The 25,493-nt window shown below is 37.9% G+C and overlaps 3 protein-coding genes and 1 pseudogene across 9 annotated transcripts; 3 read left to right on the plus strand and 1 right to left on the minus strand.

Moving 5' to 3' along the window:
* The first annotated feature begins 6,831 nt into the window (after positions 1-6,831).
* LOC113339772 (RNA-binding protein 1-like) lies at positions 6,832-9,535 on the plus strand. Of its 4 annotated transcripts, none has more exons than XM_026585000.1 (7): positions 6,832-6,984; positions 7,354-7,475; positions 7,576-7,819; positions 7,941-8,002; positions 8,084-8,165; positions 9,060-9,181; positions 9,267-9,535. In XM_026585000.1, the coding sequence occupies exons 1-6, from the start codon at positions 6,894-6,896 to the stop codon at positions 9,164-9,166; spliced, it is 708 nt and encodes a 235-aa protein (XP_026440785.1). In that variant the 5' UTR covers positions 6,832-6,893; the 3' UTR covers positions 9,167-9,181; positions 9,267-9,535. The 4 variants fall into 4 exon arrangements, with proteins under 4 accessions (XP_026440785.1, XP_026440786.1, XP_026440784.1 ...); XM_026585001.1 differs by having other exon boundaries at positions 9,060-9,171; XM_026584999.1 differs by having other exon boundaries at positions 9,060-9,535.
* A 232-nt stretch (positions 9,536-9,767) lies between these two features.
* On the minus strand, positions 9,768-10,883 carry LOC113339773 (annotated as a pseudogene).
* Positions 10,884-11,233: 350 nt separating this feature from the next.
* LOC113339771 (eukaryotic translation initiation factor-like) lies at positions 11,234-14,803 on the plus strand. 2 transcript variants are annotated; one of them, XM_026584997.1, is made up of 4 exons: positions 11,234-11,340; positions 11,551-12,985; positions 13,299-14,142; positions 14,298-14,803. In XM_026584997.1, the coding sequence occupies exons 1-2, from the start codon at positions 11,269-11,271 to the stop codon at positions 12,556-12,558; spliced, it is 1,080 nt and encodes a 359-aa protein (XP_026440782.1). In that variant the 5' UTR covers positions 11,234-11,268; the 3' UTR covers positions 12,559-12,985; positions 13,299-14,142; positions 14,298-14,803. The 2 variants fall into 2 exon arrangements, with proteins under 2 accessions (XP_026440782.1, XP_026440781.1); XM_026584996.1 differs by lacking the exon at positions 14,298-14,803 and having other exon boundaries at positions 13,299-14,280.
* A 6,140-nt stretch (positions 14,804-20,943) lies between these two features.
* LOC113339770 (pentatricopeptide repeat-containing protein At1g80270, mitochondrial-like) lies at positions 20,944-24,842 on the plus strand. 3 transcript variants are annotated; one of them, XR_003355125.1, is made up of 3 exons: positions 20,944-22,851; positions 24,252-24,515; positions 24,599-24,842. XR_003355125.1 is itself a non-coding variant. In XM_026584994.1 (2 exons), the coding sequence occupies exon 1, from the start codon at positions 21,061-21,063 to the stop codon at positions 22,831-22,833; it is 1,773 nt and encodes a 590-aa protein (XP_026440779.1). In that variant the 5' UTR covers positions 20,944-21,060; the 3' UTR covers positions 22,834-22,851; positions 24,174-24,798. The 3 variants fall into 3 exon arrangements, 2 of the variants coding, with proteins under 2 accessions (XP_026440779.1, XP_026440778.1); XM_026584994.1 differs by having other exon boundaries at positions 24,174-24,798; XM_026584993.1 differs by having other exon boundaries at positions 24,252-24,798.
* Positions 24,843-25,493: the final 651 nt, after the last annotated feature.

Raw genomic sequence — 25,493 nt, forward strand, 5'->3', positions numbered from 1 at the left:
TCTTCCTCTTCTTCTTTGGCTCCTCTTCATCCTCCTCCAGCTCCCCAAACTTTGCACCAGCTTCTACATCTTCAAGACTGTTCAATTCATCAATCAGTTTTTCATTGGCCTTAACATTTTTCCCTTCCCTGATATGTAGCTTTGCTTGGGTTATCAATTACCCGACTCGGCTTCTCTGTTTCCATTTTAAACAACAAACATTCAACAAAAAAAGCTAATAACATTAACAAAATCGTAATTGAGTAACAATACGCACCAGGCATTCGAGAGTCGTATCTTTGTCTTCTATCTTGGGCCTCTCATCTACTCATATCACTCGAGTATGCGACAGATTTAGGTACCACGGCATGTAACCCGGAATTGCATCATCATCTGTTCGAGATCGACCATCCAGAAGATATGTGTGAAACGCTCTGTCTTCCCAATAATCACATGATGGTAAAGGCTTGTGAACAATGTCAATATCATTATCATATGATTTGGTTTTTTTCTCATTGATCTTGAACATCTTGTGATCCTTTGGGATTTTTTGTACGTAACCGCATTGTCTTGCGACTCTCGTCGGGTTGTACATTACATATCCTCTTGGGTGAAATAAAGGTCCAAAATAATCACTTTTCTCTTCTCACCCAACCTTCTTTCCTTTTCTTTTAGCCAAATCCTCTTTGTAAGGATCAAAGACAACATCTTTCGTCGTCAAGTTGTCCAACTGGCATCTCAACTTCAGATAATCCTTTTTTTGGTTCTTCGGCTTACTTCTGTAGGTGTACATGTCTTCATAATTCCCGTGGTCCTACTCCTTGTTCTCAAAAGCCCTTTGAGCAAATATTGGGAAGTGTAAATATATCCACACCTGCAGAAAAGCCATATTCCCTCTGATTTGGTTCCTTTGAGCCCTAGAAGCCTTTCTCAACTCGTTTGACGAGTGTGCAAGGATGGCAGTGCCCCAAGAGTATTCGCGAATCTTGTCAAATGGTTGCAACAGCTGGATAAAGTTGGCGCTCACACGGGAACCGGAAACGTCGGGGAAGATAACAGCTCCCGGGACGTAGAGGACATACGCATTGGCCGTGGCGATAATACGTTCCGGCATCACCTATTTTCCCTCAGCACGAAGCGTCTTTGTTCCCATGAAGTTGTCCCTCAGCTTCGAGAGATGGAATATCCTCTGCTTTGCCTTGCCTACCAGCATCTCTGACTTGGTCCTCTCCTCATCCCATTGGAACACATCCTTGGTGAACGCGTAAATCTTGTCCCAATCAAGCTCTTGCGCGTACTCTTTGTGCTTCACGGCTTTACCTTCTATGCTTAGCCTTGTATTGAACTTCTCATCATTTGGAATTATCGTCAGTTCTCTAAACGGAAGATGCAAAGTATCTGTTTCCCCGTAATATCTCTCGGCAAAGGCGAAACAAAGAGGTTTGTCGTAACCAAGGTCTGAATTCTCGACCGCGGGTATCAACCCCATAGAGTTGACTAGATCGATTACTTCCGGAACTTCTCCAACGGTTGATTCTATTGCTTCCAGTGGCCATTTCCTCATCATACTCACTGACGTTCCTGGCTTCATTAGACGAATGACATCCTTGACTATAAAACAAAACAAACTTGATGGAAAACATTCAAAACAGTACACGAAAAATAATTTTTATGTTACATAGCATAAGGTTTATTTACTTACTATTGTATGGCAAACGACGACGGCCCAACTGCCTTTGTACCCCCATAACATTTGTCCTCCATCGCCGGGTAATCCGTAAACGGGGATCATTAGGGCCGCGAGAAAACATCTTCAACGGGTCGGGCATGTGGTCCCCTTTCTTATTCTTTGAACCATCTTTCTTCTTACCATCTGTCTTACCCTGTTCTTGAGCGTCTCCTCCTTGGACTTGTTGTTGAACTTCTCTACCTTGTACTTGTTCTTGAACATGTTCTTGAACTTTTCCTATCTCTTCATTAATTAATTTCATCCTCACCTTCTTCTTCATCACTTTTACTTTCATCATTTTCTTCTTCACCACCTTTCTTTCCAGCAATTTATTCTTCATCACTTTCCTTTCCACCGGTTTCTTCTTCATTCATCTCCTCCTCATTACTTTCTTCTTCAGCAGCTTCTCTATCACCACCTTCTTGTTCAGTAGGTGTATCAGAATCAGATTCTTCATGTGTTGGTTGCTCTTCTTGAGGTGGTGGGTCATTGATGTTGATCCCTTTGGCTTTACTCCCCGTGGCCCTTCGGTGGGAAGCATTCAAATTTTGACCGTCTTTTCGACGAGGTCCCGAAGGCTTAGGAGAAGCAAGGTCATATTTCCTCTTATATTTCTTTTCGTCTTGCTTTTGTTGGTTGCCCTTGTTTGGCCTGTAGAATACAGAGTTAAGCGACAAACAACAATGGAATCGAATGCATTTTTTAAATCAAGGTACACAATCGGTTTACTCGATATACATATAAAATCCGATTCCTAACATAAAAAATAACCAATCGGTTTATTCAAGTGCTCATGTAATCCGATTCTAAGAATAAAACCAACAATCGTATTTTTTAAGTGCTAATGTAAACCGATTCTACTAATCGTTTTTCTCGATATACATATAAAGTCCGATTATTGACTAAGCATATAAGAATTCAAAGGCTACACAATCGGTTTTTGTGAACACATATGTAATCCGTTTCTAACGAAAAAAAGTTACAGAAACAACGGTTATCCCTACCATAACTGAATCGGGCTATTCATACACTAAAATTTTCCGATTCCTATTCACATGCAGAACAATCGGTTTATGTGAGCAAGAACATAATCCGTTTCTAAACAGAATCGGTTTACATGTACTCTAACATAATCCGATTCTGTAAAACCCAGAACATTTTGATTTCAAAAATTTTGATTTCTAAGCGATTTGCATGTTACTAAAACCTAGTTTAGAGGATTGGGTTGATATAAAAGTACCTGATTCGACCCATTTCCTCCTGTTGTTGTTCGATTATAGATGCTTCTTCTCGAGCAACCGTTTTCTTCTTCGGTTTGTTTACAATTGCTTTAACAATTCTGGGATTACAGTCACTAGGATAAGTGATTTCAGTGGCTTGTTTGTATCTTGATGGTTTCGACATTTTATAGATGAAAGAAAACGATTAATCGTTTTTGAATCGTCGATTTTTGGTTTCAAAAAAAAAAAAAAAAAGAGGGAGTAGAAGAGATGGAGAATCGGTTTATGAGATAGAAATGAAAACTGATTTTAGTTTTAGGTTTATTATTAAGAGTTGATTGGGGTAATTTAGTAATATTAATATCAAGTTCAAAGCTTGTCTACACTTTTCTTCTTTCTTTTTCTGGAGTCATCCTTAACAGGTAAAATATGGTATATAAAAGTCTTTGAATATTAATATCATATAATATTGATATGTGAATAACTAGGGTTTCCCTTTGAAAAAAAATTTAAAGCAAACACAATAAATTGAAAGATCTATAAATAGACAAAAAAGAAAGAAACTACCTCTATTTGAATTATAGGTTGAAATCTTAATCAGCAATTACTTCCTCCTCTCAGTAATTCCTTGCTTTATCACTATTTTCCCTCTTCCTTCCCATTACAAGGATTAACATAAGTGAAAAGAGTGGACAGTGAAATTTGAAATTATTCAGATTTTCATCTTAGTTTTGTTGGACGGAAAAGAGTGGTGTCGAGTGAAATTCGAAATTTAAAACCACCGCGTTTTCTCTCTCTGAATGTGTCGGAAATTTCAAACCGTACAACCACTGCGTTTTCTCTCTCTAAATATATCAAAATTTTCAAATCGTGAGGATCAATTTGAATTTCAGATCTCTCTCCTAGAGGTATGCAGATTTAATCTGGTCTTTCTTTTTACAAATTTGATTACAGATTTAAGGGAAAATCAAATTTAATTTGATTACAGATGGCGGGAATTGTAGTTCAACCAGCTATGGGAGTTGTAGCTCCCCCACACCTACTGATAGACACATTTTTGTGTCTAATTTGTCCTAAATGTCCGTATTGTTGGAACTCTATTTTTGTACTAATATTGTGTTTTTATATATTTTTAGGAAATAAACATTTTTGGAAAATTCGGCTCGAAAGTTGATTTTGGCACCCCCGGAGGACAAGTGTTATTCGGACTCTCGCTTTTGGATAAGGGGTAACCTAATTACTAAGGGGCACCCCCAGGTCACCCAAGGCAGCTGCTATTCGCACCCCAGTTCTGGTTAGGGGGAGGACATCTTCTTCCCAAATTCAAAAACCAAAAATTGGCGGGAAAAATTGTTCTTGAACTGCCGTGACTAGGGTTGAGGATTTGAAGGTGTTCCAGTGAGATTCGATGGCCCAAATTAAATGGGTTTGTTCCTAGGGCCTAGATAGAGCTGGTATGGGTGTTGGATTCGGTCAAAATTGGTTAGATAACCGGTGGTAATCAAATCAGGGAAGATATTCTAAAATAGGAAAAATATTCTATTCTTGGAATTCTTGGATGGAAGAGACGTGCATGGGTTGATTCTATTGGCTGGAAACAATCCCTACAGCTCAAGGATGACGCGTGAGAAGAGATAAAACAGGGAACAATCCGTAACAAATCAGAGAATTAAAGAAAAAAGATATCGGGAATATTTTCATTCACTGCCGAGTAATGGGAAGATTTTTTGGATTAATGAGAAATTATTCTTGGTCCAAAGGTGTATAAATATAACTCTTGGGTTAGCATAGAAGGTTGTCGAGAGTTTGGGGTCGAGAGGAGGTCCAGAGAAGCAGAAATCAAGAGTTGATGAAACCCTGTTGCTGCTGCTGCTGATGATGAAGAACACCAAGAACACGAAGAACGGACTCGCAAGGACAGTGGTTTATCAATAGTGTCTAAGACGCAATCCGTGGGTCGCAGCGCAGTCTAAACATCAGCAGCACCTGTCTCTTATCGTTCTTTTTGTGACGCTTTATGTGGGTCGTACATTCACTGTTTTACTCATTTTTATCATTTTAATCAACTTTTGAGCAACATACATGTATTTTGAGATTATGATTAATATGAGAAGCTAAATCCCAACACTGGGGCGATGGAGGAAGCCTTATTTCATACTTGGGTAATTATATTTAATTCTTTTCATGACTTTTGCATTAATTTTAATTGAAATTATGATTTAAATTAATTAGTTGTGATTTGATTTGATGGGTCATGGTTAGCTTAGATGATTTGATGTCCCATGCTTGACATTTACACCTAATATTGTGAGAATCTATCTTGACAATAAATTAGAGTCGATATATTTAATATATTTTTCGAGCTATTATTGATAAAAGAATTATTATTTGAACCTTAAGAAATGAATTTGACGGAATCCTAGTCCCAGTACCTCTCTACCAATTTGTCAATATTTTTGTATATAATTTTTATAAATCTAAAAATCCTTCACCTTCACAAGTCTTAGAGTTCGAACCATCCTTACCACTTCATTACTACAACCCCAGGAAAATATATAATCACCTACCACCTCCAGATCCCAACAACCTTCATGACCCTGTCCATTTTAATACCGTAAGAATTGGGATTCACAAAACATCAGGTGGAACTAAGCATAAATTTACATTTGACAATGAAAAATCTTCGCAAACAAAAGGTTTTTGAAGAAGTTTCTCAGTTAGTTTTAGAGTGTGGTCAATGGGAAGAAGGTGATGCTCATGTCTTTGTTCATTATTTTAGTGGTGCCTTTATAAAGTTTGTGGTGTCCACTTTGTGTCTAGTATACTCGTAAAGTTAAGAAATATTGGTCTTCTGGGTCTGTGTTTTTACGTATAATTTCTTACAATGCGTATTTGTTTCACGGTTCAAATTATACTTATATCATTCGTATATTTAAGATGTCAAAAGTAATATTCCCAGAATGATCACATGGTACCAACGCAGTCCCCTTAAGCAATGTATATTTATGGTCGTAAGCCTGGTGATTAAAAACATCTCAGTGGTCAAATATTCAATAAACATGTGTTTTAGCACAAAGATGATCGTCATATGATTCTATAACATGGTAACGACTCTAATCTAGGATAATTTCTTTTTAAATACCAGAAGAAGGGTCGTTATCTTTTACAGCATATATCATAACGATTTTTCATAGTCTCTACGTGCATATGAAAAATCGTTAGGGTATATAATTATTCAGATCGACGACCCTTCTTCTGTAACTGCAATTTATTGGTTAAAAAACCTAATTTTACGATCAACACATCAAATTAAATGCAACCAATAAATATATTAAGGGGTTTTAATTCACATACATACCTACTAATCAGGTGAAGATTTTTTTTTTTTTTTTTTTGATGTAGTCATTAATGGTGGAAGAGTCGACAGGGAGATGGGGGGTTTGTTTGTTTTTTCTCTTCATCTAGTAATGTATTAAGAGTTAACTATGAATTTAAGATTAGTTATTAGTGAAGGGCAAAATAGTCTTTTCACTATACTTTGGAACCCCTGTGTTGTTTGGAGTGGGTATAAATTGGCGGAGGCCCTAATTGTTTTTTTGGGGCCCCAATTAAACTAGGTATATTAATCCCCTCATTTGATTTTTCCATTTTCTGAAAATTCAAAAAAGTTCAACTTGACCGGATAACCGGCGCCGGCCGGTTTTACCTCAACGTGCCCCTATTTTCATTTGTGTCCAATTTTCACCAAAAATGAACGGTTAGATGGAGATAAAATCAGAAGACATGCTATTACATAAACAATGAACGGTTAGATTTGAATGGACATCAAAGTAAGCAGTCTGACGTGCCCTACTTGATCCCATCATCCATCGGTTTGCCCTAAAAACTAAAACTTTATTTTTTCGTCTCCCCACTCTCTCTTGAGCTTCTTCTCCTTCTTCACTCTCTGATCATCGAATCAATCAATGGCGGAAGGTTATTCGAGATACAATGATGGAAGACAACCCGCACCATTACCACCATTTCTTTCTGGAAAACGCCCTCGTCCTGATTATGGTAAAAAACCCTATTACCATCTCTCACATTAATTTCTATATTTCCTACTTGAAATTAGTGTTTTTCATGTTAATTTTAGGGTTCTTGAGGTCAGTATTAGGAAGGGTCTCGATAAAAATTGGATCTTTGTGGTTGTAAAACAATTTTTTTTTCTGTCCTGGTATAGAATTAGGTTTTGGCTCAGGCTCAGTGTTCTTGAGCTTATTTGACCTCTTACATTTCCTATAACTTGGTTTATGTTAGACTGATGGGTTAATTTTCTGTGTTTTTTTGTAAGCTTTATTACCTTGTTCATCGATATTTGTATATGGATTGATGAATTGGTCCAGTTTTTTTGATTTTTTATGATTGTGATGTGGTCATTGGTAGATATTCCACCTGGTCATGAATTGCCGGGTTATTATCCCCGTGAGGATGAAAGAGGTGGTCGAGTCGTTAGAGATACTGAATCCATTGGCTCAGCTTATGATCGTTACCTGCGCAGTGGAGGAGTAAGTGAAATTACATTAGATAAGAGTGTTTTTTGGATATTTGGTACGTTATGTATCTTATATTGGGTTACTGAATTGTATGGTTTTGAATTTCATTCAGCAAGCTCCGCCGTTTAGTGGAGGAGACTCTAGTAGATCTTTAGGTGGTGGAGGAATGCTCAGTCATCAGGTAGATGATCCACGTATGCTTGGTCTTCGGAGCTTTGATCCTGGCATGGTTCCACCTAAGAGCAGGGATATGGGACTTCCAGGCATCAAACAAGAGATTCCCCTTCCTCCAGATGCATCTAACACTTTATTTGTGGAAGGGTTGCCTGCAAATTGTACACGACGTGAAGTGTCTCGTATCCTTTATATTAGCAGACTATATCTACATGTATTTCTTTGTTTACAGAGAGCTTCTCCTCCTCTGGACGCTTTTTTTCATCTTGTCATCAGTTGTTAGACCTTCACTTTGGCTCGTAGATATCTTCCGTCCTTTTGTAGGTTTTAAAGAAGTGAGACTTGTGAGCAAGGAATCTCGTCATGTAAGTTAATCCGTTATCCTTGCACATAGTGAAGTTTTTAGTTTCGTATTCATGGTCTCAGTCTAATTGTGTTTGTTGTAGTCTGGAGGAGACCCACTTGTCCTGTGTTTTGTTGATTTTATCAATCCTGCGCAGGCAGCAACTGCGATGGACGCCTTACAAGGTGAACATAAAAAGCTCACTCTTCTTCTTTCTCCACTTTATGTGAAACATAGCTCCATTTGTATACACAAATTCATTTTACCTTGTCTCCTAGCTACTTATTATCATGCTACAATAAGCAGTACAAACTTATTTTATATACCATTTACCATAAACAACGTATTTGCATTATGGCCTACATGACGTCAGCTGTTGTTATTTATAAGAAAAGGGTGCAATTGTGCAAGCTTATCCTCCGGTTGATGTGTTTTTCTAAAAGTCGTGGTATAAAGAAGGAAACAGAAAAACATACACAGATAGTGATGATGTCAATACCTTCTACTCGTAGAGTCCATGACCATGATACATGTTCTAAAGTCTAACGTTTTGTCCGATCACGCTGGGTATCCTGAATTGCCCTTTAGCTGGAAAACCCTTTCCCTTGAGTATGGGGACTGTGTCCTGTTAAAAATTAGATTTATCTAGTGGTCACTGACCAGGCATCATGGTTTGCCTCTGTGTAACATTGTCATTACCATTTAACTTCCTACTGGGGTACCCTCCCTTTCCGATTAACTGTCAATCACATTCTTCACGATAAGTGTGATATGACAGCAGTAGATTGAGGGAGATGTTGTAGTAGTACAGAATTCCTTAATTAGTTGTTGACCTGAGGACGAGTGACTGAATTGGTTGAGGTAACGAGTGACTGAATTGGTTGAGGTGATAACCAGAGTTGTTTTAGTATTTTACTCGTATACAGTAGGGGTGTATTGGACTCTTGTTATAGCAGTTACTTTCTTCCGGTGTAGTATAATTGCGCTTCTCGAATCAGCATGTCTACATGCATCATAATACACTTCGATTAGAGCGACCTAACATGCGCAAGGTAAAATCACCCGATTCGATTTTGCAGGTTATAAATTCGACGAGCACGACCGTGAATCAGCCGTTTTAAGGTTACAATTTGCTCGCCATCCTGGTCCCAGATCAGGTGGTGGGTCTCGTGGTGGCAGGCGTTGATTGGAGTGAGTTTGCGTACGTTCGATCCCTTTCTGGTTTACTGCAGTGCGGAGTGAAGAGTGACGCTGTAACCATTAAATTGCATATATCTTTTCTGTAGGGCCGAGTCTCAGGGTGAGGAGCGAATGGTAGATTTTTTGCGCTGCTTGTCCGTCTCGCTAGAATGCTGCGTATTTAGGAACCATAGACGCTAGTTCAGGCCTTAGCTGTTTATGTTGCTTGTTAGAATTTGTTGTGTGCTAATGTCGTCTCTAGATGGACCCGTATAAGTATGTGAAGGTTGTTGTTATCTGCATGTCGGTTACAATCTGTATTATCAAATTCTGTTTCATGTCTTTCAGTAGAATGCGATAGCTTTATTTAGTGCCACTTAATCCTACTGGCCTTTCTTAACTTCTCCGTTCACTGCTCTCCATGTCCGTAATCGTTACAACATGGCAGTGAACACTGCATGTATGTTCAGGGTTTCTATTCAATAATGGTTTCTGTATTCGATAAAAGCTGCAGAAGTACACAAACACCAGAGAAATGTATTTTTTGTTGTTGTATAGGTCTTTGTTGTTATCCTCTCCGTTCCAGGAAAAGTGATACATATGGCCTATTTTTAGGCAAAAAAGAAAAAGTGAAAGTATTACTTTTACCGAAACTGGAAAAGTGATACTTACTCTTTTCCAATCTGGCCTATCTCTATAGGCAAAAAACAGTGGAGTTATAAAAGGCTTTACTTTGATAAAAATAAAGAGAGAGAGATACCGCTTTTTGTAACAAAAAGCTGCCAGAATTCATAACACAAATTGTCCACACCTATTTTACATCATTCTGTTTCTCAATCAAAACTCACAGAATACGAAGAAAGAAATCCTTGTTCTTGAAATATAAGAACAGCTGCAATTAAAGTTTCATCACACCACACAGACTGATGAATTTACACTGCAAACAAGGGCGAGTTTCCTGTAATGAAATGCCTTACCTTCACCATCATAGCCCCAGTGACATTCTGCACTCTTCTAGCAATTCCAAACAGTTGATCTTCAGTCATCTTCTCAGTAGATGAAACTAAAACCACCTGATTTCCAATCAACTCATCATAAATCCTCTCAAACTCCTCCAGAACTTCATTCACCATCCAGACTTTATTCTTCTTCACCAACATCTTCACCACCATGACCAAATGCTTCTGAAACTTTCCCTTGACTGCTATTTCCTTAACCACCTCGCCTTTAATCTTATCTTCCATCTGAGGATCCATCAACATCATCCGAACTTCCTTGTACTGAAGATATCTCTTGAATCTCCTTACATCTTTTTCAACTACATCCAGCGTGTTATTGCAACGCGATATATCGAGCAGCGCAGCAGCATACCCGGTACTTGACTTCTTTGGCTGTGTGTTTTGGTTTATTGATTGGTGATGATGAGGTCTGGGTTGTGTGGTTAAAAGATGAAGAAGTGATGAAATTGGTATTGTTGTTGTAGCTGCGAAACGGAGATCCGTGTCTGCTAGATTTTGACCTTGGTTTATTGGAAAGGTAAGAATTTGGAGGAAGCTGTTGTGTTGTTGTTTGAATAGGCTTGTACTGGTAATGAAGTTCTCGAGGTGTTGCTGAAGAATAACCAGGGATTTGAAGGTTTGTGCTGACAGAAGAAGATAAGGTATCCATTGAGATGATGCTGCAAGAGAGAAAAACCACCGCGCGCGGCTGCTTTTCTCCTCCTCCTCCTCAAGGATTGGAGCTCCAATCTCTGTTACTAATTTGAGTTTTGATGGAAGAAAAAAAGATAAGGAGTATGAAGATTTCTATCCACAGACAGGAAGTTTTCAATGTCATTTGGTTAAAGTCAAACAAGTTACACCAGCCATGAAGTTTCATTGGTTGGATATTTACACCCAAGTCAACTGTTACTTTGACTTTCCTTTTTCAGGTAAGATTTGCAGATTGCAGGAGGAGTATAGAAGTAAATTCTTGGGTGGGAATAACTGGTTCTTTTTCTTCTTTCCTTTTCTTTTTTATCATTTTTGATACCTAACTTTCTTGGCACTTTGCTTTGAGTGGCAGTTTAATGAGAAAGACATTCCAACTCTCACAATCAATATTCATTCCATGTACAGTGATCTTCTTCAACCTTCCTGTTCACCCCTTTCAGTTATGGCAGACACCAGTTCATTCCCAACGGTATGTTTTTCGGTTCAGCACTCTTTCTTTATCTTTGTTCTGATTGTTTGGTCAGTTTTTTCTGTTTATCATACTTCAAACTCAGAACATTGAAATATGTACAGCATTCGTTGTGTGTTTTCACTTTCACCTTTGGGGGACTTATCTGGAGTAGTGTAGAGTACCTTTAGGGTTCTTTATATGACAACTTATTATCATTTTTTTTAATAGGTAGGAGAAGGACATGTTCCTCCTCCTTGTCTAATGAAGGCCAAGGTTTCGTGGATGTCCACCGTGAGGGGTAATTTGTCACACGAAGAACGTATATTGAGAAGAGTTAGAGGTATATTGAACAAGCTGACAGTGGAGAAGTACAAAATTTTGAGAACCCAACTTATTGATTCAGGGATCACAACCCTGCATATCTTACAAGGCGTTGCGTCTCTTATATTGAACAAGGCTTTGGCGGAGCCAATGTTTTGTCCTCTGTACGCCTTTCTATGTCATGAACTGTCATGCAGCTGGCTCTTAGATCCTCCAGATGGGCTCCCATCATTTCCTTCTGATAAGCGTGTGGGTAAAGAAATCACTTTCAAGCGTATCCTCGTGAATAAATGCCAGCAAGCGTTTGAGCTTGAAAATATGAAGGTAGCAGAGACCAGGCAGCAGATTACGACGGGGGTCTCTTCAGATGATAGATATAAAGAGAGAAGACGAAATCTTGGAGATATACAGTTTATTTGTGAGCTCTTGAAGCAAAAAATTTCAATTCTGCCGGTGTTTATTGTACATAGGATTCTTGGGCAGTTGTTGGATCCAAATGATGCCGTGGCAAACGTTGAGGCAGTATGTTTACTGCTGAGTACAGTTGGTAAGGAACTGGATGAATGGTGCACTTGGGTGTCAAAGAGGAAAGAACTGTCCAATGAGTCCCCAAATGAGTATCACAGGTGGCATGAAACTTACTTCGGTTGGCTAAAAGACGTGCTGGCAACACATCCCCAATTGGAAACACGGTTGAAGTTCATGATTCATGATCTTCTGGATCTCCGGGCAAACAAATGGGTCGATGTGAGACATAATAAGGTCAAAGATAGGGCAATTCCTGAATTAATCAGTGCTTCAGAGGCAAAGGTTCTTTCCCACCTCCATCTAGGTGCAAGTACTACCACGAATACGAGGAATCATAGGGCAGTACAATTTCATCCCAAGAACCAACCTGACCCTCACCATTGGTGATGCAATGATGATTTGAAATTGAAAACTTGCTGGGGTTGGTAATGAAGACTTGGAGTTTCCTTATCAGGTGCAGCTATCTGTGTGCGCGTGTGTGTGTTTGTTTATCTGTTTGGCTTCGTTTTTGGTAGACAGTCTATACTTGTATATATTATTGGTGGTGGTTATGGTAGCTTCTGCACATCTTCTTCAACTGCATCCATCGTGTTGTTCTAACATGAGACATCGAGCAGCGTACTCGGCACTACTTGAAGTTGGGGTTGGTGTTGTGGCTTCGAAAAGGAGAGCTGTGTTGACCTTTTTATTGGAAATGTTAGGACTAGGAGGAATTTGTGTTACTGAAGAATAACCAGGGATTACATGCACTGATCTTCTTGATCCTCCTAATCCATCCCTTCCGGTTATGGCAGACAACAGTTGTATCCCAGAGGTACGTTTTTCAGTTCAGCACCTATTCTTTATCTTTATCTTTGTTCTGATTGTTTGTGTTTCTCTGAAACACTAAATTTCAGATTTAATCAGTTGTTTATGTTTATTAATTATAGTTCAAACTCAAAACATTGAAATTTGTTTCATTATGTGTTTCATCACCCTTGCGAAATTTATAGGGAATTGTGGAGAGTACCTTTAAGGGATCTTGATCCATGAGTTAATGACATTGTTAAAGATTCCTGTATGACAACACTCTACTTGTGATGTTTTTATTTTGACTGTATGACAACTTATTTTCTTTTTCTTTGTAGGTATTCCTCCTTGTCTTATAAAGGCTGAGGTTCATGGATGTCCACCGTATATTGAGAAGAGTTAGAGGTATATTAAACAAACTGACAGTGGAGATTTATACACTTCTGAAAGGCCAACTTATTGATACAGGGACACAACCCTAAACATCTTAGACGGCGCTGCGTCTCTGATTTTCAACAAGGCTTTGACGGAGCCAATGTTTTGTCCTTTATATGCTTTTCTATGCCATGAACTGTCACTTCCTCCACATGGGCTCCCATCAGTTCCTGATGAGTGCGTGTGGCAAGAAATCACAGTCAAGCGTAATGCCAGGAAGCGTTCGAGAATGAGACCAGGAAGGTAGCAGAAACCAGGCAGCGGATTGTGACAGGGGTCTCTTCAGATGTTAGATATAAAGAGAGAAGACGAAATCTTGGAGACATGCAATTTATTTGTGAGCTCATGAAGCAAATTAGTTATCCAATTCTGCAGATATCTCTTGCACATCATATTCTTTATCAGTTACTGGATCCAAATGATGTTGAGGCAATATGCTTATTTATAAACATAGTTGGTAAGGAGGTGGACGAGTTATCCAGCAAGGCACGTACTAACAACGACAACACATCCCCAGTTGGAAACACGGTTGAAGTTCATGATTCTCAATCTTCTGGATCTCCGGGCAAACAACTGGGTTGATCCAAGACATAATAAGGTCAAAGAAAAGACAATCCCTGAATTAATCAGTGCAGCAGAGGCAGAGGCTCTTTCCCAAGTCCATCCAGGTGCAAGTACCAGCACAAATATGAGGAATCATCGTGCAGTATAATTCCGTCCCATGAATCGGCCTGACCTCCAGAATTGGTAAAGCATATATCAGCTAAGTTTGTGTGTGTTTTGTTTCTACTTGTATATATATTATGATGACCTGCTGCTGAATCAAAATTTCTACTTGTATTTCGTAAAATGGCAACAACAAATTCTTTATTAATGAAAATTACATTACAAAAAAAAAACAGAATTTAAACCATGTTGGCGGCAACCGCACTTTTAAGGTCAGACCGGCAAAGAGGACACGTAACTTTGGAAATAAACCAAGTACCAATACAATGAGGATGGTAGACATGCTTGCACGGTAATAATACCAGTTTATCTTTATCCCGAAACTTGGTTAAACAAATAGCACACTCTTTCTTTTCTGTTCCTGCATGATTCGTCTTCTGAAAATCCGAGTAGACCAGTACCGGTAACAATTGCAGGGCAGCAGCTGATTGATTGAGTCCTTCGGCGGTGGCAGCAGCGGCAGCAGCAGCAGCATCATTATTACGTCGCTTATTACGTCGGTCATCAATGTAAAAGAAGACTGTTAAGAACACAAACACAATAACGGCAGAATACAGAACGTCGTATTTAAAAGTACTAGTTTTTTCGTTATTCTTGTGAACAAGATCACTGTCGCTTCGTGCGAAACTGTATGGTGGTGTTAATACTAGGAGTATGAGTAGTACTAAGTTGATTCTCTTTGTGAACATCATGATGATTATCTTCTTGGATTTTTGTTGTGATTCTCTTCTTTAGGGAAACTGAAAGAGAGTTTATATATGCTTGACAGAGATGGAGATGTGATGTGCTGATCAGAGATGAGGCTAATATATATATAAGCAAAATCAATGGAAGAATCCTGTTCGGAAAAGAGATTTTTTTTTTTTTTGGAAGTTGTGAAATCTTAATAAACTACCGTTAGTGAGAACTTACCGAGCAAAAAAAAAAAAGAAAAGAAAAGAAAAACTAGTACGCATGGGCGAACCTACGAGGGGGCTTGACTATTAGTGTCGGTCTTGCTGGCCTTCCTGAATCCGTGCCTAGTTTTAGAAGCCTATTACAGGGGCTTCACATTATAATAGAGGGGCTTCGTTAATAGGATAAAAACGAGTCTATCTCTTAATAATTTAAAAATTCCTTATCTAAAATATATTCGTAATGGCTAAACAACTCTCATTTAGTTAGTGTTAATAATCTAATTAGCTACTAATTAAATTAATAAAAAGTTTTTTTATATAATTAGTCATAAAACATCATATTAAGTGTAGTATTTTGGTGGCAAGAAAAGTTAAAAAAAACAGAAGAGAAATTTTGGAGATTGTTTTCTAACTAAAACCCAAGTCACCCGACCAATATCCTTTTTATTTTCCAGAATTTATGAAAATACGTAAGAAATTTTTTTAAAACTTTTTACCTTTTAGAGCGGTTTACGGTTGGATCTTTCCTTCATAGCCAACCGTAAGACAAATTTACGGTTGGGTGATGATGAACTCCTAACCGTTGGTTTTTTTTTGGTTTTACAGTTAGGTTTGGTCTTGAACAAACTCAAATGTACGTAACTCAGTTACGGTTACCGTTAGGTAAAACCAAACTGTAGATCGGTTACGGCTGTTTTTTTTTTTGTCAAACCCTACTGTAAATCAGTTACAAATAGGTTTTTTTTTGGTCGAACCCAACTGTAAAACAATTATATTTGGATTTTTTTGGGGGAAAACCCAGTCGTAACTGGTTCTGAAACCTAACTTTTCCCAGCTATTTCAATCAATCTAACCATTTCAAACGTAATTGGTTTTTCGGTTACCATCACTTCTGTTAAAATACTTCTTCCGCACCTTTAACAAAGAATTCAATCAGCAATTACAAGTTTTTCGAATCGCTGATTGATCGAAGACAGTGAAACGATTTTGATTGAAAAAAAGAGGGAAAGATTTCCGATTGATGAAGGAGAGGAATGTTTTTTTTTTTAAAAGAAAAAGAAGAAGAAGAACATATTTTTGAATCAGAATTAGGTTTTGATTTTAATTTTTATGTTTTGTTTTAGATGAAGGGTATTTTAGACATTTAGTATTTAATCAAGAATACCCCATAACCAATTTTTTGGTAACCAGAAATCTAAGTGAAGCCCCTCTATTAGATTGCGAATCCCCTGTAATAAGTTTCTAGTTTTAACAACATAACTTTTGAGAACAATGATTCTCTAGCTTAATAATAAAAGAGTTAAATACACTCTTATCTATACCTGCTATATAAATAATTCAGCAAAGCTTTTCAAATATTTAAACTTTATAAAAATCTGATTTTTATTTTAAAAGATGCGAAGACTTAAAGGCTTGCAAGGTCAAACTAAAGTTTTGAGCGATTCTATGCTCACCGAAAAAGATTCACAGGTTTTAAAATGTGGTGTTAAGTTGCTCGTGAGTATTCATGAGAACCAGCTTGTTCGTTTGGATTCGAGACGATAGTCAAATTTGACTCGATATCCAATAGAACCGAGTTAGACATTATACTTCTTCTTAGAATTTTATTTTTGTGATGTCTGATTGGAAATCTGACTCGGCTCATCAATTTAATCTGACTCGGAGCCTTTGTTTTTTAGAATTTTATTGCATTAACTGATATTATTTCGGATGTCTTTATCTAAAAGACTACAGTTCTCATAAGCTTCAACACTTAAATATTTCTCTCTTACGGTCTTAGCTATAGAGTCTTCTACTTGGTTGTCACTCCTACTAATAAAAGAAAAATTACAATGATCGAAACCTGATATTAAATGTTTTATCTATGTCATTAAATTCCTATTCTCCCATTGCATTAATAATGTGTCACTAGTAATAGATTGTATGACTATCTTCGCATCAGCTTCAATGTGAATCTTGTCCAGCTGCATATCCTTAGCCCATGATAATGCTTCTCGCACCGTCATACATTCTCCTGCCTCTGGTGTTAATTCTCCATTTGCATAGGTTCCTTGATCCCATGACATGTTCCTGTATAGTCATGCAAAACAAGACCAATACCAAGTTGATAAGTATCAAGATTAAAAACTGCATCAACATTTAGTTTCATGGTGTCATTCATAAATACATTCCAACAAGATTGTTTATCAGTATGTTGAGTGTTTAAGTTAAGTACAGTGTCATGCAGATGAGGTGTTACATAATAGAGTATCCTACGCAAGATGTGAGAGGGTTAAGAGTTACTCCCTAGAAAACGATATCATCTCTGTCTTTCCAAATAATCCATGCCCCAATCATGAGAGAGTATAGATTTCAATTATACAATTTGTTATTTCGAGCCGAGTTTAACTCGCCTATCTATTTATCGAAATATGTGTTGGTAAGCTTTCGCTTTAGCCAAGTTCATCTTTAATCGTGACGAAAGTCATGTTGACATTCAATATCTTGAAAATTGCTTTGATAAAAAATAGTTTGTGAATAACAACTATATAACATCCTCTAAGAATGTTTCAATGATTGAAATGGGAGTTGATGTTATGTAACCATCTTTGGATATAAGCATATATAGTGTGTTCGCACATTAGTGTATAAATCAATAAACCGGGAACCAAGTGTATGCATATGTGTGTGTACGAAATTGGTGAAGGAGACATGTTAAGTATGCGTACCCGTACACATACTGGCGGAAGTTTTCCATCCGAAAATTTCTGCTGAGTTTGGAAACCAAACCAACTCGAATATGGTTGCTTAAGTATGCATACCCGTACGCATACTTAAGCTGGTTACTTTATCAAATTTGTCAGTTCATGAACTTAAACATTTAAATTATAAGGAATGCAACCGTGGATATAATGTTCATGAATCGATTCAAGTGAATCAAACCGATTTTGTTTCAGTTGTGTCTTCCAAAAGATCTAAGCAATTGAAAAACTCTTTAACTTGTTCTTTTGAAGTCATTAGAACTAGTTGTGGTGAAGATGAATATGGTTGATATGAAAGTGCTCATATGGCCAACCATTTGGTTAACTATTGTTGAACCAACTAAGTGTACACGTTTAGGTACGGTTACTCAAACCTAAATGAAATACATTTCATTTGTGTATGACAAGCTAAGATTCGATCTAACGGTTGAAAAATATTAGCTTGAATCTAATCAGGTTTTCATCTAACGGTGAATATTGAATGCTTTGTTACTAAGCTAACATTGAATGCAAACCCTGATTTGAAAACTATATAAAGGAGAACTCTAGCAACTGGGAAACCTAATCCCCACACCTCCTGTGTGATACTAGTTGTGTTAATCTAGAGTCGATTTTCCTTTAACCTTAGGTTTCTTCTCGAGACCTTGTAGGTTAGCGACTTAAAGACTTCATTGGGATTGTGAAGCCAGACCCAACTATTTTCTTTGTAGTTGCGCGATCTGATCTATCCGTTTCTATCGTACGAGTACAATTGTAAGATTGGCTTGGGATTTATATCTCCGATAGGCAAGATAAAAGAAGTTACAAATATCTTCGTCTCATCGTCTGTGATTCCGCAATATCTTGGTTCACTAGTCGATTAAGATTATTGTGAGGTGATTGATAATTCTAGGCTGTTTTTCGGGAATATAAGTCCGGGTTACCGATTGCTTCATGTTCACCTTGATTTTTATCAAAAGACAGAACAAAACTCGTAGATATTTCTGTGGGAGACATATTTATCTATTATCGTAGACTTTTCTGTGTGAGACAGATTTGTTTATTAAAGTCTTCGATTTTGGGTCATAACAACTCTTGGTTGTGGGTGAAATCAGCTAAGAGAATCAAGTGCGTAGTATCCTACTGGGATCAGAGACGTCAGGAGCGCAACTGTACCTTGAATCAGTGTGAGATTGATTGGGGTAAAGCTACAGTCCAGACCGAAGTTTGTTTGTAGTAGGCTAGTTTCTGTAGCGGCTTAAGACAGTGTGGTGCTCAAACTGGACTAGGACCCGGGATTTTTCTGCATTTGCGGTTTCCTCGTTAACAAAACTTCTAGTGCCTGTGTTATTTCCTTTCCGCATTATATTTTTTATGGAATAAAAATATCACAGGTTGTGCATTGAATCGATCAATTGGTAAATCCAACCTTTGGTCCTTGGTACTGTGCAAGTTTATATCTCTTATATTCAATCGGGCTCGCAGGTTTCTATTTGCTGATTGCGGATTAAATAGAGAGATAAACATATTAACTCTTTGATATATCTTTCTTAAGATTGAGTCTAACTGTCTAGTTGATTATCTTGAAAGTATATTGGAGTTAGTCCATACAGATTGCTAAGCGAAATATTGGGTAAGGTTGTTAGACCCTGCATTTTCACTTTGTTACTTATAACAACCCAATTAACTGGAACTTCTCTTTTAAACATAGTTAACATCTTGTAGGCACTTTTAACTGAATTTTTTTCATATTTTGTAGAACCATGATATCTTTTTTAGTTTTGTCAATTAATAGAGCTTGGATTCTTCTAGAAGTATCAGAATCAAATAAGTGATCCAGTAGTGGTATGTTCCATTGATTTGTATCAGGAAGCATAAGTTCTACCACTTCTTCATAGAACCTGAAAGTGTCATTAACTGAAAATGGAGGATGATTCATACCTGGAATCCGTTTGTCCAACCATATTTTTGTATTTTCCCCATTGTTGACCTCCATGAAGTAATGCTGTTGCAGATTTTTTAAGCTTTTTGTAGTACCATTCCAAGTATAAGAACAATTTTTAGCTTCAATCTGCTGATGTATGATATCTCCAGATTTGAAATATTTACTTCTCAACACCTGAACCATGAGATGACTTAGATCAGTTCAGATTCTCCAAGCTAACTTGGTGAGGAGAGCTAAGTTGAGCTTTTCTAAGTCCCTGAAAGTCAATCCACCAAAATCTTTAAAAATACAGACATTATGCCATACAATTGTATTGGAGCCTCTATTGGATTTATATCCCTAAAAAAATTTATTCTTTATAAGAATGTTAGGTAGCTTGAAAGTGCCCATCTGACTCGGAGCTATTTGAGTCATGTACATGAGCAGGTAGAACCCAAAACCTGACTCCTAGGGGGCACACATACCAGATTGAGTTACTACTAGGGCTGCACAAACCCGACTCAACCCACCGACCCAACCCACACCCGCCTGAAATTACCCACACCCGACCCAACCCACCTAGGAGCGGGTCGACTATGGGTCACAACATCAAAACCCATAGTATTGTGGGTCGACTATGGGTCAAAGCTTCCCTCACCCGACCCAACCCACCCACCCACCTAAATATTTCTTAGTTAATATTAACCCTTAGATTACCTATCCTAGATGAATCACAGCCGTTGAAGTAGTGATATATAATGCCTAAACCTAAATCGCTAACTTCACTTCAGTCTTCACTTTTTCAATCACTTCCTTGAATAATCTTTTATCTTTTGAGCTTCGAACAATTGAACTCATTTCTTGTAATTTGTATGCACTTTGCACCAACTTCTTACTTCTTTGTATTATAATTATCATTTGTTTACACTTGACCTGGGGTCAGTTCTTTAATTGTCATCTGTAAGAGTCTTGGGTAAGTCTGTAACTTTTTTTTTTGATGCAATGTAACTGTAATGTGTATTTTATGGTGGGTAACCCACCACCCACCCGACCCAACCCATTGTAATGTGGGTCGGGTGAAAACCGACCCATTGTTATGTTGGGTTGGTTGTGGGTGACAACTTCTGCTACCCACCATCAGTGGGTTGGGTGGTGGGTGAGGTCAAACCCGACCCAAACCGACCCATGTGCAGCCCTAGTTACTACCGCTAGCACGGTAAAAATTTAGAAGGATATAGTTTTGGGTGGAAATAAGTAAATTCCCTTGGATTTTTTTTTTTTTTTGAGCTCAGCGAGGGTTCTAATTTCCAGCAGACATTTCTAGGGTTTAACGTTTATTCATTTTCCCAATCATCATGCTTTAATCCAATTCCAGATCTAGAATCTCTCAATCAGCATCATGTTTACTCTCCGTAGAGCTTCAAATCATCTCAGAACCAGACTACATAGTTTAAGAGCAGTAGGAGCAGCAGCTCCTCCCCAATCATATCATTCGAAATCAAACATTCTTCATCAAATTTCACAAAATCAATCAATTAATCTTCACCAGACCCGACCAAATCATCGAAATTTCTTCACATTTCTTGGTTCTAACTCACAATCAGATGCAAAGAGTAACGGGGAGGAAGAACAACAAGAAGAAGAAGATGAAGGTGAAAATCTGGAAGATGGGTTCGATGAGCTCGATGATCCTTCTACTAAGGAAGAGGATACAGTTTCTAAGGCAGAGGAGGAGGAGGTAACAACTGTTCCTTTCGATCTATTTCATGTAATAGTTAGTGCACCTTCAAGGGATGTTTATGCAGCACTTGATAAATTTATGGAAGAAGTTAAGGCAGTAGAGCATGTTAAGATCAGGGAAGTGTTGCATAATCTTAGAAAATGCAAAATGTATGAATTTGCATATCAATTATCAAACTGGTTAGAATCAAAACACTTGTTTATTTGTGAAGAAGAGAAAGATTACGCGACTCGGCTCGATTTGATTGCTAAGAGACGCGGAATGGCATTGGCTGACAAGTATATGAAAAATTTGATCCCGGAGACCTGTAAGGGGGAAACGGTGTACGGGACTATGTTGTCTAATTATGTTAGTGTTGGTGATGTGAAGAATGCTGAACAAGTGTTTGAGAAAATGAGGGGTTTGGGGTTCCCGGTGAGTGGGTTTGTTTGTCAACAGATGATATTGTTGTACAAGAAATTTGATAAGAGGAAGGTAAAGAGTGTGCTGATGTTAATGGAGGAAAATGATGTGAAGCCGACTCGTTTTATCTACCTTCTGTTGATAGATTTAAAAGGGGAGGCTAATGATATAGCAGGGATGGAAGAGTTGGTTGAATCCTTGAAAAGTGATGGTTTGGAGTTAGATAACTATATCCGCGCCGTTTTGGCTAGACACTATATTGCTGCAGGGTTAGACGAGAAGGCAGGGAAGATTTTGAAGGAGATGGAAGGAGAAGTTTTGGAAGAAAATCGCGGTGTGTGTAAGGGTTTACTTCCTCTTTATGCGGCTCTTGGTAAGGCCGATGAGGTTGAAAGGATATGGAAGGTTTGTGAATCAGATGGTCGTGCTGATGACTCCTTGGCTGCCATCAGTGCTTTTGGCAAAGTGGGAAGAGTGGAAAAGGCAGAAGAGATATTTGAAAAAAGGATCAAGTCAGGGAAGAATATCTCATCGAAGGTTTATACAGCTCTCATGGATGTTTATATAGACCATAAGCTACTTACAAAAGGTGAAGATTTGGTAAAAAGAATGGCAAGTGCTAGTCATCCTATAAATCGGTTTGTTTGGCACACTCTCGTGAAGCTCTACGTAGATGCTGGGGAGGTTGAAAAAGCGGATGCAGCTTTGCAGAAGGCTCTGCAGCTATGGGATAAACGAAAGAAGCCACCGTTGTATAAGTCTTTCCATGTGATAATGGATCAGTATTCAAGAAGAGGTGATATTCATAACACTGAGAAGATCTTTCACCATTTGAAGCAATCGGGTTATGTGAGTAAACTTTGGGATTACCAATCTCTCCTCCACGCTTATATAAAAGCCAAAGTCCCGGCTTATGGGTTAAGAGAGAGGATGATGGCTGATAAGTTAACCCCGAACAAGTTTGTTGCTGGACTATTGGCACAGGTCGACCCTTTCAAGAAGACGGCAATATCCGATTTGCTCGATTGAGAGAGAGCATCCTTATAGGTAAAAAAAATCAACAATCCATTTGCATAAAGGCCTTTTAAGCTGTTTAGTTTGTTCTCTTTAAGTTTTATTTTAAATATACTATTTAGTTCTCTTTAAGTACATGTTGAAATTTAAGATGTTAGATTTTGTCTATCCTTTCTTATTGATTTACATCAATTGCTAAAAACGTATACAGTTTGCTAACTAGATTGACCATATCTCAAAGGCTTAGTCAGATAACACATGAGGGCATCCACAAAAGAGAAAGAAGAGAAACATTTCGACTCTCGTAGACCAGTAGACTATCACTAAACTTGTCTTCATGTTTCTCATCCTCCTCTAAACCCACTTGCTGAACCCTCTGGTGCTCAAAAGATTTTCTTGTAATTGTAGATAACCTTCTGTATCCTATTAGTTGTAAGGATGGAAAAATAAAAATAGATGGGATTTTTAATGAAGACTTGGTGTTTCTTATCACCATCAGCAACATGGGACTAATCCTACAGCTAGCTATGTGCTTGTGAGTTTTTGCTTACAGAGACTTACAGTGAACAACTTTAGTATTCGATTTCATACCTTACAAAGCTTTAGTTCAGTATGTTTTCTTTTTCTTTGATTCTGTAAATTTTAAACCTAAGCTGCAATTTTTTTTTTATACCTCAAGGTTTGATTTCATAGGGTGAGAGTTTTATATTCTGAGAAGCATAATGACTGCACGTTCTTCTCTGGGACTTGCCAATCTGTTGAATCGAATGACAATCCTGACCACTTTTGTTTATTTGGTAGTGTGGTGATCTTATAGGGATTGATTGAAGTAGTAGTTCCTTTATCTGCCAGTTAGTGACACTGTTAATCCTTGTGCCAGTGTGTTTGTAGTCAGACTATAGTTGTGAAACGAGAGTAAGGTTCCCTGTAAACTAGCCAGCCTTTCATGGTCTTTGCTATTGTTCTGTTTAGTAACCAGATTTTCAGCTTATGTTCACCCTCTCTAGCCTTTTGTGATACAAAGTAGTTGCTTTCCTTAGTTCCAAGATCCATCTTCAAAACTGCAGAAAACAGTCATTCAGTTTACTTAGCAAAAAAAAAAAAAAATCTTCAAGTAAAGTCAGTGCAGGAGCTTAGACAATCACATCTATCCCAAAGTCCTATATTAACGTGTAGTTACTGTAGATCCTTCAGTTAATTTTTGGTTTAATTTTGATAGATTAAGGTTCATCTTATAAAGATGATTGACACGGTTTGAAGATAGAGCAATTCGTTTTTAAGCCGTCTATATGTATTGTTTAGCACCGTGTTATCTCTTCTCGAATTATAACTCTATTTTTTTTTCTTGTTTATAGGTAGGAGTTTCTTTATCAGTTGCAGCTATTTGTTTGTGTGTTTGTTTGATTTCCTTTTTGATTACAATGATCTTGTAGAAAGTCTACTTGTATGTATTACTGGTGGTGGTTGTGGTAGCTTCTACACATCTTTTTCAACTGCATCCATCACGTTGTTGCAACATGATATGTCGAGCAGTCCAGCAGCGTACCCAGTACTACTTGCATTCTTGTGAAACGACTTCTCAATGGCGTGTTTGGAGGAAGTTGTTGTTGTTTGAATTGGTAATGAAGTTCATGAGGTGTTGCTGAAGAATAACCAGGGATGTGGAGGCCTGTTACACCAGCCATGATGTTTCACTGGTGGGGTTTAATGCATTTCCCTGTGACTTGGATATTTACACCCAAGTTATCCCTTACTTTTGGCTTTTCTTTTCTTTTCCCAGATGGTACCTACCTTTCTTACAGGGTGTTGCATCTCTGATACATAACAAGGCTTTGGCGGAGCCAGTGTTTTGTCCTTTTTACGCTTTTCTGTTCCTGCTGCTTCTGCGTTGATACTCTTTGTGAACGTCATGATGATTTTCTTCTTCGTCTTCTTTGATTTTTGATGTGATTATAGCAACTGATATGATTCTGTTCTTTAGAGAAACTGAATGAGAGTTCATGCTTAACGGAGCAGGCATGAGATAGAGAAGTTATGTGCTATTGCGAGTTTCAAATTGAGGAGATGAGGCTTATATATCCTGGCGTTTTTAGGGGCCACTCGAAAGGATTTAGGGGCCAACAATAAAACAAAAAAGGTCACCCAAAGGGAAAATGTAGCCAGTCCTTATCTCGCGTAATTCGTAATGGCGAAATTACCCTTATATATTCGGCGGATATGATAACATGTTATCCTCCGATTGCAATCGGAAGCCAAAATATTTCCCAGACTTACGATTGTAGTCGGTGCAGTATTAGAATGATTTCTGTTTCATTTTTTCCATTTCTTTTTCATTTGTGAGTTGTTAGAGTTATAGAGAAGAAGGTGAAGGCTGCTATAATCGGAAGGGAATACAACTTAGCAACCTACCGATTATAAGGAGCCACAGATCGAACCCTTGCCATATTCCATATGTTTTGAGTGTACACAGCCAGCCATAACCACTTGGTTCGTGTTTTGGATGCAGCGTTAATCGAGAGTTAAATATATTACAAAACCTACCGATTATAAGTTGCCCCAAATTCAAATTTTGAAAGCTACCATAATCGGTAGATATGCTAAATACAATACCTATCGATTATTGGTTTCTCCACATTCAACTTTCGTCAAATTAGCCGTTGGAGTTTTTGGGAAAA

This window comes from Papaver somniferum, unplaced genomic scaffold (assembly GCF_003573695.1).
Source record: "Papaver somniferum cultivar HN1 unplaced genomic scaffold, ASM357369v1 unplaced-scaffold_21, whole genome shotgun sequence".
NCBI classification, from domain to species: domain Eukaryota; kingdom Viridiplantae; phylum Streptophyta; class Magnoliopsida; order Ranunculales; family Papaveraceae; genus Papaver; species Papaver somniferum.

What these genes read in the sequence shown, in the direction of transcription:
- LOC113339772 (XM_026584998.1), top strand. Translation starts at nt 6,894, where the DNA reads ATGGCGGAAGGTTATTCGAGATACAATGATGGAAGACAACCCGCACCA. An exon ending in GTTACCTGCGCAGTGGAGGA is followed by an intron (nt 7,476 to 7,575) that starts GTAAGTGAAATT and finishes AATTTCATTCAG; the next exon opens with CAAGCTCCGCCGTTTAGTGG. An exon ending in TACACGACGTGAAGTGTCTC is followed by an intron (nt 7,820 to 7,940) that starts GTATCCTTTATA and finishes TTTGGCTCGTAG; the next exon opens with ATATCTTCCGTCCTTTTGTA.
- LOC113339771 (XM_026584997.1), top strand. Translation starts at nt 11,269, where the DNA reads ATGTACAGTGATCTTCTTCAACCTTCCTGTTCACCCCTTTCAGTTATG. An exon ending in ACACCAGTTCATTCCCAACG is followed by an intron (nt 11,341 to 11,550) that starts GTATGTTTTTCG and finishes TTTTTTTAATAG; the next exon opens with GTAGGAGAAGGACATGTTCC.
- LOC113339770 (XM_026584994.1), top strand. Translation starts at nt 21,061, where the DNA reads ATGTTTACTCTCCGTAGAGCTTCAAATCATCTCAGAACCAGACTACAT.